General features: G+C 39.0%; 1 protein-coding gene and 1 pseudogene across 4 annotated transcripts in view; one reads left to right on the top strand and one right to left on the bottom strand.

Annotated features, from left to right (window-relative positions):
- Positions 1 to 130: 130 nt before the first annotated feature.
- Positions 131 to 14396, bottom strand: part of LOC123508572 (ceramide-1-phosphate transfer protein-like) — a 48555-nt gene continuing 34289 nt past the window's right edge. The window contains exons 1-6 of one of the 4 annotated variants that reach the window (XM_045262336.1): positions 10550 to 10613; positions 8300 to 8638; positions 7279 to 7336; positions 3096 to 3246; positions 2376 to 2551; positions 131 to 821 (exon numbers count right to left, since the gene is read on the bottom strand). In XM_045262336.1, the coding sequence (XP_045118271.1) occupies positions 648 to 821; positions 2376 to 2551; positions 3096 to 3246; positions 7279 to 7336; positions 8300 to 8628 (888 nt within the window). In that variant the 5' untranslated portion in view covers positions 8629 to 8638; positions 10550 to 10613 and the 3' untranslated portion in view covers positions 131 to 647. Of the gene's footprint in view, positions 822 to 2375; positions 2552 to 3095; positions 3247 to 7278; positions 7337 to 8299; positions 8639 to 10365; positions 10444 to 10549; positions 10614 to 13718; positions 13823 to 14396 lie in introns of those variants that run through there. The other 3 variants (XM_045262338.1, XM_045262334.1, XM_045262337.1) reach the window with 3 other exon arrangements.
- The window catches only part of LOC123508567, a 35936-nt pseudogene continuing 32396 nt past the window's right edge, over positions 10857 to 14396 (top strand).

The following is a 14396-nucleotide window of genomic DNA, read 5'->3' as shown; positions in this document are numbered from 1 at the left end:
AAACTCGCTTTCTTTCTCTTATATACTATTTCTTTATATATATATATATATATATATATATATATATATATATATATATATATATATATATATATATATATATATATATATATATAAATATATATATATATACAGTATACATTCACTCATGTACGCTATACACACATGCACTTCTTTATATTTCATTGCTTGCTACACTGACGATTCACATATAAACACATGATACAAGTACACCTTCGCATATCAATCATATCATTCATCTCAACCTTATAACTATTGTAATAAGTTTACGGTTTTTCAACAACAGAAATAATTCGTATAATCACTGTATTAGTCGAGATAACCCAAACTCAGCCTTAGCCTAGTTATAACACCTCTTGCTATAAGTATACATGTTGTCCAATAAGAATTTGTCAACACAGTTATCTTTAAGTTCCTCACCAGGTTCATCATATATTTTCACGTTTATATTCTTCATTTTCCTTCCTCTTTTTCTCTTTTCTTTTCCCCAACACTTATTCTCTCTCTCTCTCTCTCTCTCTCTCTCTCTCTCTCTCTCTCTCTCTCTCTCAGCTTGTCATCTTGGTCACTTGTTTTCTCCGCGTTACATTTATTCACAATCTGTATCAGTGTTTACCAGTTTTTCCTCATGGTCCATCTCCTGAATTCTTGGATTGAATTTGGCTCCAGGTACTCATGTCGAGAAGATTATTCTCACTGTAGATCTTCTGAACAGCGTCATAGGTCTCTGTTATTGACTTGATGGCGTCGAATAACAGTCTCATCACCTTCTCTTCCGCCTCCTCCTTTCCTTTTGCGACCTGCGATAACCACGCACCAGAAGAAATGTGTAACTATGAATATGTCACATACTCATATTCTTTGTTTTCTACAAATTTCACACATTTTATTTTCATCCCAAAGGACGTTCTCACTCTTTCATTACTGATCAATTAGTCAGAAATTCAGTAAATGGTAATGAATGTGTTCGCTAACGTATCTGTGTTATGGCAAAAAAAGAAAAAAATCTACTCTTGCATCTATTAGTACCTGAAAGATGTTCATGAATTCATCAATACCTTGCGTAATAATAATACTTGTCTAGTCCAGGTCTTACAATAGACGATTCATGTACCAACAAATCGTTCTTCTCATGTATCCCCAGCGGGTATTCGTTCAGAACCCTTGTAGGCCTATTAACTTTCACACCAACATAAAAGAATATCCATAAGATAAACCAAGATAATGAAGTAATTGTAACCTCTCTCTCTCTCTCTCTCTGACGTGTCACATTTTTCTTTCATGAATCTTTGACGATATCAGATATTCCCGTGTCTTCACATACATTTCTTACTAAAATGAGTAAATATATTGCTTCCCCTCCTGTCTCTCAGTAAGCAACCTTCGGAGTGAAGTCATCTGAGCAACATCCACCTCCAGACGTCGAGTAGTTAGTTATTACTTATTAACTAAGTAACTACTTCATTTATTACTACTTAGTTAGTATTACTACTATTAAGTAGTAGTAGTAGTAGTAGTAGTAGTAGTAGTAGTAGTAGTAGTACTACTACTACTACTACTACTACTACTACTACTACTACTACTACTACTACTACTACTACTACTTTCTGCTGCTACTGCTACTGCTGCTGCTACTGCTGCTACTGCTGCTACACTGCTACTACTGCTGCTGCTTGTTGCTACAGCTGTTGCTGGTGGCGGTGGTGGTGGTGGTAGTAGTAGTAGTAGTAGTAGTAGTAGTAGTACTACTACTACTACTACTACTGCTGCTGCTACTGCTGCTGCTGCTGCTGCTACAGCTGTTACTAAGTGGCGGTAGTGGTGAGTAGTAGTAGTAGTAATGATAATACTACTACAAAAGCAACAACAACAACAACAACAACAACAACAACAACAACAACAACTACTACTACTACTACTACTAATGATAATAATAATAATGATACCTCTTTTATTTAAACTTCTATAACCATGTCTTTACGTGCTCCGTTCCTGAGAGGAGCTCGGTCAGGTAACATCTTTCAAAACACACACACACACACACACACACACACACACACACCTAACTTTATTCCTATCACCTCTATTGCTAATCCTATATCTAAAAAAAATGTATCATGATTAGTAGTAGTAGTAGTAGTAGTAGTAGTAGTAGTAGTAGTAGTAGTAGTAGTTGTAGTAGTAGTAGTAGTGGTAGCAGTAATAGTAATAGTATTATTACTACTAATAGCAGTAATATTACTACTACTACTACTACTATTACTACTACTACTACTACTACTACTGCGTACTACTACTACCACTACTACTGCTAACCCTCGTAGCTCAACTGCTACAACCATCTCTTTACACACTCTGTTCCTGAGGGTAGCTCGGGTAGGTAACAGCTTCAAAACGCAGGAGAAGGGTTCCCTCAGGTAGGTAGCTTGGTAACTCCCCGTTGTGGACAAGTAGATTTTCGAAGCAATCTCACCCAGCTTTGGTTCCTCTTCCTCTTTTATCATCTCCCTCAGGAATTGACAAGTAAACTCTGCCAACAAGGAAGTTAGTAAAATAGGTGAAATACAAATGCACTAATCGATAACAGTGTGATAGTGGCATTTCTTATTTATCTATATCAAATCTATACTTCTTAAACACTATCATTAATCATCTATATGTATTATATACCTTGAATTATATATGCAATACATTTCCTTATAATGCGCTTCACATCTTGTCTTTGCAAGGCAGTGTGGCAGTGATCTATTTCTCTCTCTCCAGGACCCCGGCGTCCTGCTCACTGGCAGTGAGCAAGATTTTGTTGATTTACGGCCTCTTATGTAACACACATTACTCGAATTAATGCTCCCCAACCCCTCCCCAAAAAAAAACGATTTTCCACAGAAAGTAATGTATTCAATCGAAAATTATTTCGCAGTGTTTTCTGTACCTTTTGCTAAGTTCACTAACGTAAGAAAAAAAAAAAAAGCGCAATGATTTACAGCCACAACACTACAAACAAACTGCATGTCATTTACACTCCTATATATGAATAAAATAATAATGATAACCACCACTATTACAACGCCTACCCATTCCTCGGTGAAGCAGAAGAATTGCCTTGGTGCCAGACGTGGACTTCTGTACTAAAAGACTATTTTCCATCTCGTACTTTATCATTGATTTCAAATTGACGTAATGCTGGCCGTTTTCCCTCGCCATCTTCTTCTGCACCACCGCTGTCTGTCAAGGAAACTCGGATATTGTAGGGTACATACGACACTGCACGGGAAAGATTAGACATATGTATATACATAGACGGACTGCTGACAGAAATAAAAGGATTGTATTGGAATAAAATAATAAAGGTTGATGATAATGATGACAACGATGATGATGATGATGATGATAATAATGATGATGACATGAGGATGGTGATTATTGTGGTATATTTAGGGTGCGTTTACACCAAACGAATCGAATCGATTCAATTCATGGAGAATCATTTGAATCGAGTCATTTTGAATGTGCATAGTTCCAACCGGTTGATTCACATCATTCAGATAATTCAGTACCAAGGCAGCCTTCGGAAAGTATGGACGTATTAGCTTTTGCAGAAATAACAGTGTTACAGGGGCTGAGGATGCGTAGGCGTTGGGGTCGGCAACGAATATGGGTGCATACCATTTATTTTAGAACACCTGAATTTGGGAGCTTTTGACATTTGTTCCCAGATTTGGTAAAAAAAAAAAAAAAAATCCGGAGAGGTTTTAAGATTTCTTTACGATAGCCATAGAATAATGTAAGATGTTGCCTGTCACCAACAAGAAGTACTAGGCCATGGGTGGGCAAACTATTCCGTGATAAGGTCACATTAAAAAAAATCACATTTTTATAGCGCCACATACTATATTAACCCAAAATCATTAATATTTAAAATACAAAATTAAAGGCTTCTAAAGAAAAAGCCACTCACACTCATGTGCACACTTGCGGGAAGAAAACAAAATGCACACAATACTATTTGGCGTTGTTTATCAACTTCCTCTTTCAAATTTACTAACATTTGTCAGGCCGCATGCGACCCGCGGTCCGTAGTTTGCCCAGACATGTACTGTACAAGGCCTACAGCAGAAGCCATGTCAGTTCGTGACACTCTGAGAGAATACTTTGTCTCGTCAGGTGGAGCTGCCGAGTGGCAGGACAGAATGGATCCACAGATACATACATTTACCGCGGAAGAAATGGCCGCACCACTTGATACCATATTATCACATCTAGTCTATTCCTTATTTAGGCTTAACGGTATACGGAGGATATTAAAACAAATACAGCTATGTTAATTCTATTATTTTATCATATTTACTTTGTGAAGTACCTTGCCGTAGTATTTAATGAACGAAATCAGAGGCCAAGGGGATAATATAAGGAGGTTTACACCCCTCTCACACTCTGGCTGGTGCCTGGCTGACTGGCGATTACGTTGTATCACGCATTTCAAAGGTAAACGATAGACCCTAAATTTGCCAAATTAAAATGTAAAACCATGTCCATAACGCTTTCTGTTGCCATTTGTTTTTAAAATATGCAGAATAATATTGTCTAGGCTATTGTGTAGGCTACAACAGTTCCTTCTAGCTATGGTTTAGCATATATATATATATATATATATATATATATATATATATATATATATATATATATATATATATATATATATATATATATATATATATATATATATATATATATATGATTTCGGCTCACTAGGATCATATGTAGCACGTTACTCTTTTACTAAGTTGATTAGAACGTCAATTAACATGGTGCTTACTCCTCGGCTGAATTGCCTTGACTGATGAAAGAGTGGTCCAAACCAATCACTGATTCTGAATCACCATTAATCAGCATGATTTGAATTGATTCGATTCGCCTGATGTAAACCGTTACATCGAAACCAATGTGGTGAAAACACGATTCATGAATCGTGTTGTTTCTTCATGAATTGAATCGATTCGATTCGCTTGGTGTAAACACACCCTTAGGGTACGTTTACACCGAGCGAATCGAATCGATTCAATTCATGAAGAATCATTTGAATTGAGTCATTTTGAATCTGCATAGTTCCAACCGACTGATTCACATTCAGATGATACAGTACCAAAGCAGCCTTTAGGAAGTATTGACGTATTAGCTTTTGCAGAAATAGCAGTGTTACAGTGGCTGAGAATGAGTAGGTGTAGGCGTCGTCAACGAGTATGGGTACATGTAATTAATTTCAGAAGACCTGAATTTGTGAGCTTCGGACATTTGCTCCCTGATTTGGTCAAAAATCCGGAGAGGTTTTAGGATTTCTTTAGGATAACCATAGAATAATTTAAGATATCAGTGGAACCTGTCATCAACAAAAAGTACCAGGCATACAGCAGAAGCCATGTCTGTTCCTGCCACTGAGAGAATACTTTGTCTCGCCAGGTGGAGCTCTCGTGTGGCAGGACAAAATGATTACTGATACATACATTCACCGCGGAAGAAAAGAGCGCACCAGTTGATACATATTATCACATCTAGTCTACTCTTTATTTAGGCTTAACGGTATACGGAGGATATTAAGATAAATACATAGCTATGTTAATTATTACATTGTACTGTACGTACCACGCATTTCAAAGACATGCGATACTCGTACTTCTTACAATTGCCAAATGAAAATGTAAAACTATGTCCATGTGTCATTTGTTTTAAAATTATGCAGAATAATAATGTATAGTAATTCGTAGGCTGCAGCAGTTCCTTCCAGCTATGGTTCAGTACAATACATGTACATGATTCCGACGCACAGGATCACTGGGATCATATATAGCACGTTATTCGCTTACTAAATTGATTTGAACATCCACTAGCATGGTGCTTACTCCCGGCTGAATCGCCTTGACTGATGAAAAATGGGTCGAAACCAATCATTGATTCTGAATCGCCATGAATCAGCATAGCTTAAATTGACTCGATTCGCCCGCTGTAAATGGTTACATTGAAACTAATGAGGCGAATCACCACGATTCATGAATCGTGCTGATTCTTCATGAATTGAATCGATTTCTTTCGCTTGGTGGAAACGCACCCTTTCTTTCAACTTTGCATGTCTATCAATATATAACTTTTCTTGTTCGAGTGTTCCTTACATTCAACCTGTTCCTAGAAAATTGTGATCGCTTATACATTAATTTTCTGCCTATCCAAAAATTTTAATCTATCTTCAACAAAGATTCTTAAACATCCAGCACTTCACAAACTTATTTGATTACCAGTATGGATTTCGTCGAGGCCTGACTATACGGGTGATTTTTTTGGCTTTCTTTGTACTAAATCTTGGTTATCCTCTTTTTTTTTTTTTATTTGGTGAAACTTTCGTTGTGTTACACACAGCATATCAAAAGCATCTGATAGTGTTGCCAAAGCTTTGATTTCCAAGCTACCCTCCTTCGCTTCTATCCCCTCTTTATCGATGTTTTGTTTTTAACTGTTGTATTATTACTGTGGTAGACACGGTCACTGTTCTTCTGAATCTGTTAACACTGACGTTTCTCAAAGTTCTGCTATGTCAGTGACAGTCTACCACAGTAACAACAAAACAGTCAAATTTCGTCAAATTCAGAAAATATTTTGACACCAGGGGGTTAAGAAAGCTGACAAAGAACAATGAAGTCTCCAAGAATGAAGATTTTCGGAATAATGGAAGAAAGCCAGGCTGTGTTCTACTGTGGAAGTTGAATAGTCAAAAAATTTCTTTTAATCAAAGGAATTAGGTAAGATTCAAGAGCATGGGCACGGGATTAAGTTAGGTTGTGGTGCACATAAATACAACACCCAGGTTTGATTTGAAAATGAGAATAGAGAAACAATGAGTGAAGAGTCCAAACGCTCAAGGTTTTGTTACATGGGTGTAAGGTTGTTTTTATGGTTCTCGTGCCAGATTAACAAGATTTCCACAATTCTAAGATTTTTGAACTCTGCATATTATTTGTTTGAATTTTGAAAAGAAATGGGATGAGACAACAACGGGTTTCAAAATTTGGACCATAAGCTGACGCGATTCAGTTTTTGGAAAATGCAACTAAAGTAACAAAAAAAAAAACAAAAAAAACACACAATCACAGTATATCATCATTAATTTACATGTCATCTTTACCAAATATTAAGTGATTTACAACTATTTACTTCTATTTTACTATAGATATATCATTACTATTAACCACTGAGTAAGCATTAACTTACCTTCACTTTGACGTCATACGCTACAAAATGGTACAACTTCCCCAACATCTTGATGAATCTGAAATTATTTTTTTCATTCTATTATACGTTTATTCGCTAACTTATTCGATTAATTTTCATCATATATAGCTTTCTAATACTACTTCTACCGCATGCATTCACTACTACTACTACTACTACTACTACTACTACTACTACTACTACTGCCACTTCGTACTTTCATTGCTGCTGCTGCTGCTACTGCTGCTGCTACTGCTACCTGCTGCTGCTGCTGCTGCTGCTGCTGCTGCTGCTGCTGCTGCTGCTGCTGCTGCTGCTGCTGCTGCTGCTGCTGCTGCTGCTGCTGCTGCTGCTGCTGCTGCTGCTGCTGCTGCTGCTGCTGCTGCTGCTGCTGCTGCTGCTGCTGCTGCTGCTGCTGCCACCTGCTGCTGTGCTGCTGCTGTTGCTGCTGCTGCTGCTGCTGCTGCTGCTGCTGCTGCTGCTGCTGCTGCTGCTGCCACCACCACTGCTGCTGCTGCTGCTGCCACCACTCCACACTGCTGCTGCTGCTGCTGCTGCTGCTGCTGCTGCCACTGCCACCACTGCTGCTGCTGCTGCTGCTGCTGTTACAGTTGCTGCTGCTGCTGCTGCTACTACTGCTACTACTACTACTACTGTTACTGCTACTGCTGCTACCACTGCTACTATTTCTGCTACTACTACTACTACTACTACTGCTGTTTTATTACTGCTACTACTACTACTGCTACTGCTACTACTACTACTGCTATTACTCTTCTGCTACTGCTGCACTGCTACTGCTATTGCTACTGCTGTTCTGCTACTACTGCAACTGCTACTGCAACTGCCACTGCTACTGCTGTTCTGCTACTACTACTACTACTACTACTACTACTACTACTACGAGGACAACGACGACGACGTCGACGACGTCGTACTTTCACTACTAATATTGTTATTATAACTTCTTCTACTGCTGCTGTTGCCGCTGCCTGTAGTACTAAGCACAGTCGTTACTTACTTGTTGAGCTCCAAGAAACCCTTCAAGTAGGGCGCCAGCGGCACGTCTCCATCGTCACCTGGAGTGAAGCAGTCTCCAACAAGCTTCAAATCAAGCACTAACTCATTTTCTTCTTCCTCTTCCTCCTCTTCCTCATCATCCTGCTCCTCTTCCTCATCGTCGTCTTCCTCATCGTCGTCTTCCTCATCGTCGTCTTCCAGTTCATGCTCGTCCTCCTCCACATCGTTTACCAGTGCTTTCTCTTCCTCACTCTCTTGTTCTTCATTCGTCAATTCATTTTCCATCTCGGCAGTCCTTTCCTGTATCAAAGTATCTCTAGAAGCGTCCATTGTTGGTCACCTGTATAGTGGAACAGAAAAGATAGTAAGATTTATGTATAATGATTGTAAAATGATACAACAGACTGTAATCTTGTTCCCTTCTTGACGGACTTATAAATATTTATAACACAACTACTACTTTTATTTGTGGTGGATATCCAGGAAATCCGGTCAGGTGTGGCAGGAACTCCGTGCGATCACTGTAAATTCAACTCTCTTTTTTCCTACCCTTGTTATGTGCGAGGCCACCTCCTGTGTGAAAGCTTCCACCACTATCTGTGAAAAATACTGTTGCCGTTATGATCACACTTTCTCACTCATCCACTCATTCTCATCTACATAACTCTCCAATGGCACCCCTTCCTGCTTGTACGTGCAACTACCAAACGCTTCTGCAGGTGTTGTGCTACATGCAAATACGGATACCACAGTTCTATAAAGAAAAAAAGAAAAAAACTAACACCTGTAGAATAATAATAAGTTCCAAGAAACAAATATATCTCTGTTCAACCATTATCTCTTGTCCAGAAATAATTCCAAGATAATCTCTTAGAGCACATTACTAATTCTGTTTCTACAAACTTAGAATGTCTATTCCAGCCACTTACCGTTTTTTTAGTGGTCTTTTTTATTTTCTTCTAAAATCTAGCATAATATAGTACTTGTGTGTATTTGTTACTTTTCACCCTATCATAATTACAAATATTAAGGATTATCATCAGTTGCATTATAGCAGTGAAATACGTCTCTCATAGTCTCATTTCACTCATCTCTTTTAAAAGAAGTGCATCACGCAATAATTGTATCATTTTTGGCAATTTTTCCCGAGAGAGAGAGAGAGAGAGAGAGAGAGAGAGAGAGAGAGAGAGAAATACCGGTTAGAGTCCAGTGGTTCTCAAACTATGGGTCGCGACCCAAAGTTGGGTCGCGAGATCAATTTTGATGGGTCGCAGGGACACAGGAACATTAACATGCTTTCAGTGTCTCAGTGTATTTCAGTTACTAAATTGAATTATTATTCTTTAACCACAAATTACTTTTGTTATGTATGTTCATCTTCCCCCCACCTCCCTCCTCCTGGGCACCACGTAATGGTGTCTCTGACAGGAATGACTCCTGTATCAAACGCGTATGTTGGACTGGCAGTGGGCCCATGCAGGCTCGTGTATATAACTATAAATCATTGTACATTTTCTTTCTCTTTACCTTACTCTGGGTCGCGAAGGAATGAAATGTTCCAAATAGGGTCGCTCATGAAAACGTTTGAGAACCACTGGGTTAGACGGAAAATAAAAGTTGGCAACTAGCTACACCTACACTCGGCCTTCCCAGGCTTCAATCCTTTAGTCGCTTCCTGTGCTTCATAAAATGTTTTTAAGGCGAGGCCGACACCACCACCATCACCACTTTCCTTACCACTATCACCACTGACACTTCCATTTCCACCATCACCTAAATCTGGATCCACTGCTAAACTTACAGGGACTCTACGTGAGGGACAAATGGCTTCCTATAGTTTCCCTTAACCAAACAAACTAGTCGTTGTTGTTGTTGCTGCTGCTGATATTGTTGTGGTTGTCGACGGTGCTCGTAGAATGCAAGGTTATTCAGAAACTATTATTAAACACACACACACACACACACACACACACACACACACACACACACACACACACACACACACACACATACACGAAAAAATCCGATAATAATACAATAATAATTTGACCTATATTTGGTACTTACATTTGGTTTACAATATAGAGGTTTCTTCGCGCCTTCCGAGAGAGATCATCCCTTCTTTTACCTTTTGTTGACTGAGGGAGATCGTTGGAAAGGAAATAGCACAAAATTCATTCTCACCAATCATTTAATTCATATATATGTTATCTCCTATGTTCAGGTACGTACAGAATAAGAAGTGCCTCACCGGTTCATTATTCTTTCCACGAGTGTGACGAGAAGCGGCCTCTTGATTGTCAGCTGAGTACAGCACATGATGTAGCAGCTTACAGTAGTATCATAGTATTATTATTATTACTTACTACTATTATTATTATTATTATTATTATTAGTAGTAGTAGTAGTAGTAGTAGTAGTAGTAGTAGTAGTAGTAGTAGTAGTAGTAGTAGTAGTAGTAGTAGTAGTAGTAGTAGTAGTAGTAGTAGGAATAGTAGTAGTACTAATAATAGTGGCAGTAGTAGTAACAGTAACAGCAGTAGAAGTAGTAGTAGTAGTAGTAGTAGTAGTAGTAGTAGTAGTTGGTGTTGTCGTTGTTGTTGTTGTTTTAACAATGATTGTAGATTATGAAGTAGGTTGGGTTAGTCTATGATAGAATATACGGTAGAAATGTCAAACTTGACAACTGAAGAAGGCAGAGTTGTAAGGAGAGAGGAAGAAGGAAGGGGCCCTGAGGGTGAAGCATGTGTACGAAGATGGGAGTGACTGGTTCACTTTCTAATATCGGGCAACGCCACGGCTGGGTTGCACAACGTCACCAGTCACAGTAAATAGATGAATACTTTGATCAATGAATAAAAGGATAATAACAAAAAACTTACAATTAAAAAAAATATAGATAATGACAATTCATGACAGAAGTTAACTTTCATTAAAGGAGAAAAAACTCCAGGGAGAAGAGTGAAGAATTTTGCCAACTTTCTCGCACTAGAAAAGCATCACCAGTGCAGTGCCCTCAGACTACCGCAAACCACTAGTCAGTGCCACACTATGAGGAGAACACGCTGTTACCACCATAGGGCTGTGCTGTCACCTCACGAAACTAGACATGAGGTAGGTGTGCACGAGACGCGTATTGAAAAGACGCCTTGGTATCTCTTCGCCTAGTAACAATGTGTATCTGTACCATGGCTATTACTGTGTCCATATTTAGTGTCTATCATGGTGAGGAGTAGAAAAGACGAAAAAAAAAAAAACAGAAGGGAACAAGGAAATAATAAAAAGAAGGGAAGGACCAAAGGAAAAGAGAAAAGGTTCACAAAAAACAAGATTTGCTTACGAAGATCACTCTCGTCACAACTTCACAAGCTGGTATATCTGTGCATTTCCAGAAATATTCCCTGCGAAACTTTCACAGGTTCCGTCGCAGTTGAAATATTTGACTCGTTATAGATTTGAAAACAATTGTCGCAAATACGTAATGTTGAAGACACGATGAGAAAACTCGTGTAATAACTTCCGTAGATATTTCGATCGGCCATCAAAAAAGTTTACGAGATATTTAGAGGGGATGATTGCAGCTCAGCGTTCTCTCTCTTATTAAAGATGGTATTCACCAAAGTATTAAGAAAGCAGCGTACTATACGTAGTATGAAACAGCCAGAGCAATGCAAGTGACATTCCATTCCATTATGTATTTTATTTTCAGTTAGAGATATTAATTGCTTATGCAGCTTTTTCACAATACGGATTCATTCATGATTACCTAGCATACGTGATGGAGGGACAAGGCGTCGGCACACTAAAGCTGGGTTCACATTACTACTACATGCACAAATCCGTCTGGTCAGGAAATGTATCACCATTTATGGACTACATACACAAATCCGTTTGGTCAGGAAATGTGTCACCATTTATGGACTACATACATAAATCCGTCTGATCAGGAAATGTGTCACCATTTAAGGCATTCCAACAGAAAAACTAATTGTAGGTGCCAAATCGTGTCCTGAGAAAGAGCGAAAGCCACTGATAGCATACTCTATAGATGGACACGTAAAACGGCCAGTATAAACTTTTAAAGATACAAGAATATAAGAAAATAAGGGAACCCACATAGCATACAAGTTACGGTATTTGTACGAAACGTACCTACAAATTTCCTGCTATCTTCGCCATCCGTACATCTGTCCAATCTTCTTTCAAGATCCTTTAATGATTCAGGCACTGATAATCGGCACACTGTTCTACATTACAAGCATTCACTAACCTTTTAACCGAGTCTGAACTCATCATCTCAAAACTGCCAATTTCCCTTTTGTATATTAGTCAGTTAATTCATTCATAATTTTCAATCTTATAGCTGGTTTGCTACTTTCAATGAAGGGTGGTTAAAAAAGAAGTACCTTAACTTCACACATAGAACCGCTTACAACGTCAGTAGCTGCAGTGGGAATAGGTTCCTTGTAAGAGAGAGAGAGAGAGAGAGAGAGAGAGAGAGAGAGAGAGAGAGAGAGAGAGAGAGAGAGAGAGAGAGAGAGAGAGAGAGAGAGAGAGAGAGAGAGAGAGAGAGAGAGAGAGAGAGAGAGAGAGAGAGAGAGAGAGAGAGAGAGAGAGAGAGAGAGAGAGAGAGAGAGAGAGAGAGAGAGAGAGAGAGAGAGAGAGAGAGAGAGAGAGAGAGAGAGAGAGAGAGAGAGAGAGAGAGAGAGAGAGAGAGAGAGAGAGAGAGAGAGAGAGAGAGAGAGAGAGAGAGAGAGAGAGAGAGAGAGAGAGAGAGAGAGAGAGAGAGAGAGAGAGAGAGAGAGAGAGAGAGAGAGAGAGAGAGAGAGAGAGAGAAAAAAAATTTCCTAGTGAATTAATTTAATCATCTTGACCTTCAACAGAACTTGTTTTTTAAAAAAAAATAATACTTTCAAGAGCCAAGAAACACACACACACACACACACACACACACACACACACACACACACACCACTACCACCACCACCACAATGCACGTGAATGAGCTAAAGGAATTAGGCATTGGATGGAGAAAATAATTAACAATGCTAAAAACCAACTTGTCTCCTTGGTCATATACATATTCTAACAAGACCATCACCGCCACTGCCACTACCACCACCACCAACAACATCAATAACAACGACGACAAACAAAACAAGAGCAACAGCAACATGAACAATAAAAGAACAATAACGATAATAATGATACTAACAGTAATAATAATGATGATAATAATGATAATGAAAATAATAATAATAATAATAACAATGATAACAATAACGATAATAATAATAATAATAATAATAATAATAATAATAATAATAATAATAATAATAACAATAGTAATGATAATAATAATGATAAAAACTGCCACAAATATAATAACAAAAATGCCAAGCAGTAACTAAATTGCTTACTTGTTTGCCAGTAGAGCTGCAGACATACCACAACTGCTCTCTACTACTACTGCTCTCTATTACTAACACACACACACACACACACACAGAGTTGCCAAGCCTTGCGACTGGATGAACACCGAAACTTCTAAAATCATATACTTACACTTACGTACATATACCTTGGAACCTTGTTTACGATTGCATTTCTTGACAAGCAATCTGCAAGATGAGCAAAAATATGGAACAAATTTTGATGAAGCCTGTAAGCTTAATTTAAATACTGGCAAAAAGAAAGCCGATGGTTCTTTTCTCCCACGTGCGATGAGTGTTGGCTCTGCTTGTGACTCATTTCCTTTTCTAACACTTTAGAGAGAGAGAGAGAGAGAGAGAGAGAGAGAGAGAGAGAGGCATCCTCACTCTCTACAGGGCACAAATTCGTCCCAGTATGGAGTACGGTGCCTTGACATGGATGTCCAGCGCCCATACCCACACCAGCCGGCTCGACGCGATACAGAGGCGCGCTCTTCGTCTTTTGGGGGAGGACGAGGAGAGCGTGGCAAGTATCACGTCACTGGAGCACCGGAGGGACGTGGCAACCTTGACGGTGTGCCACAAAGCTCAAGTGCTGCATACACCTCACCTCTCCCGCCTCAGCCTGCCGCCACACCCACCCGGGAGAAATACGAGGCAAGCAGC

Source organism: Portunus trituberculatus, chromosome 25 (assembly GCF_017591435.1).
Source record: "Portunus trituberculatus isolate SZX2019 chromosome 25, ASM1759143v1, whole genome shotgun sequence".
Taxonomy (NCBI): Eukaryota; Metazoa; Arthropoda; class Malacostraca; order Decapoda; family Portunidae; genus Portunus; species Portunus trituberculatus.
Note: the sequence above shows the minus strand (reverse complement) of the source record. Positions and strands in the feature narration are given on the sequence as shown.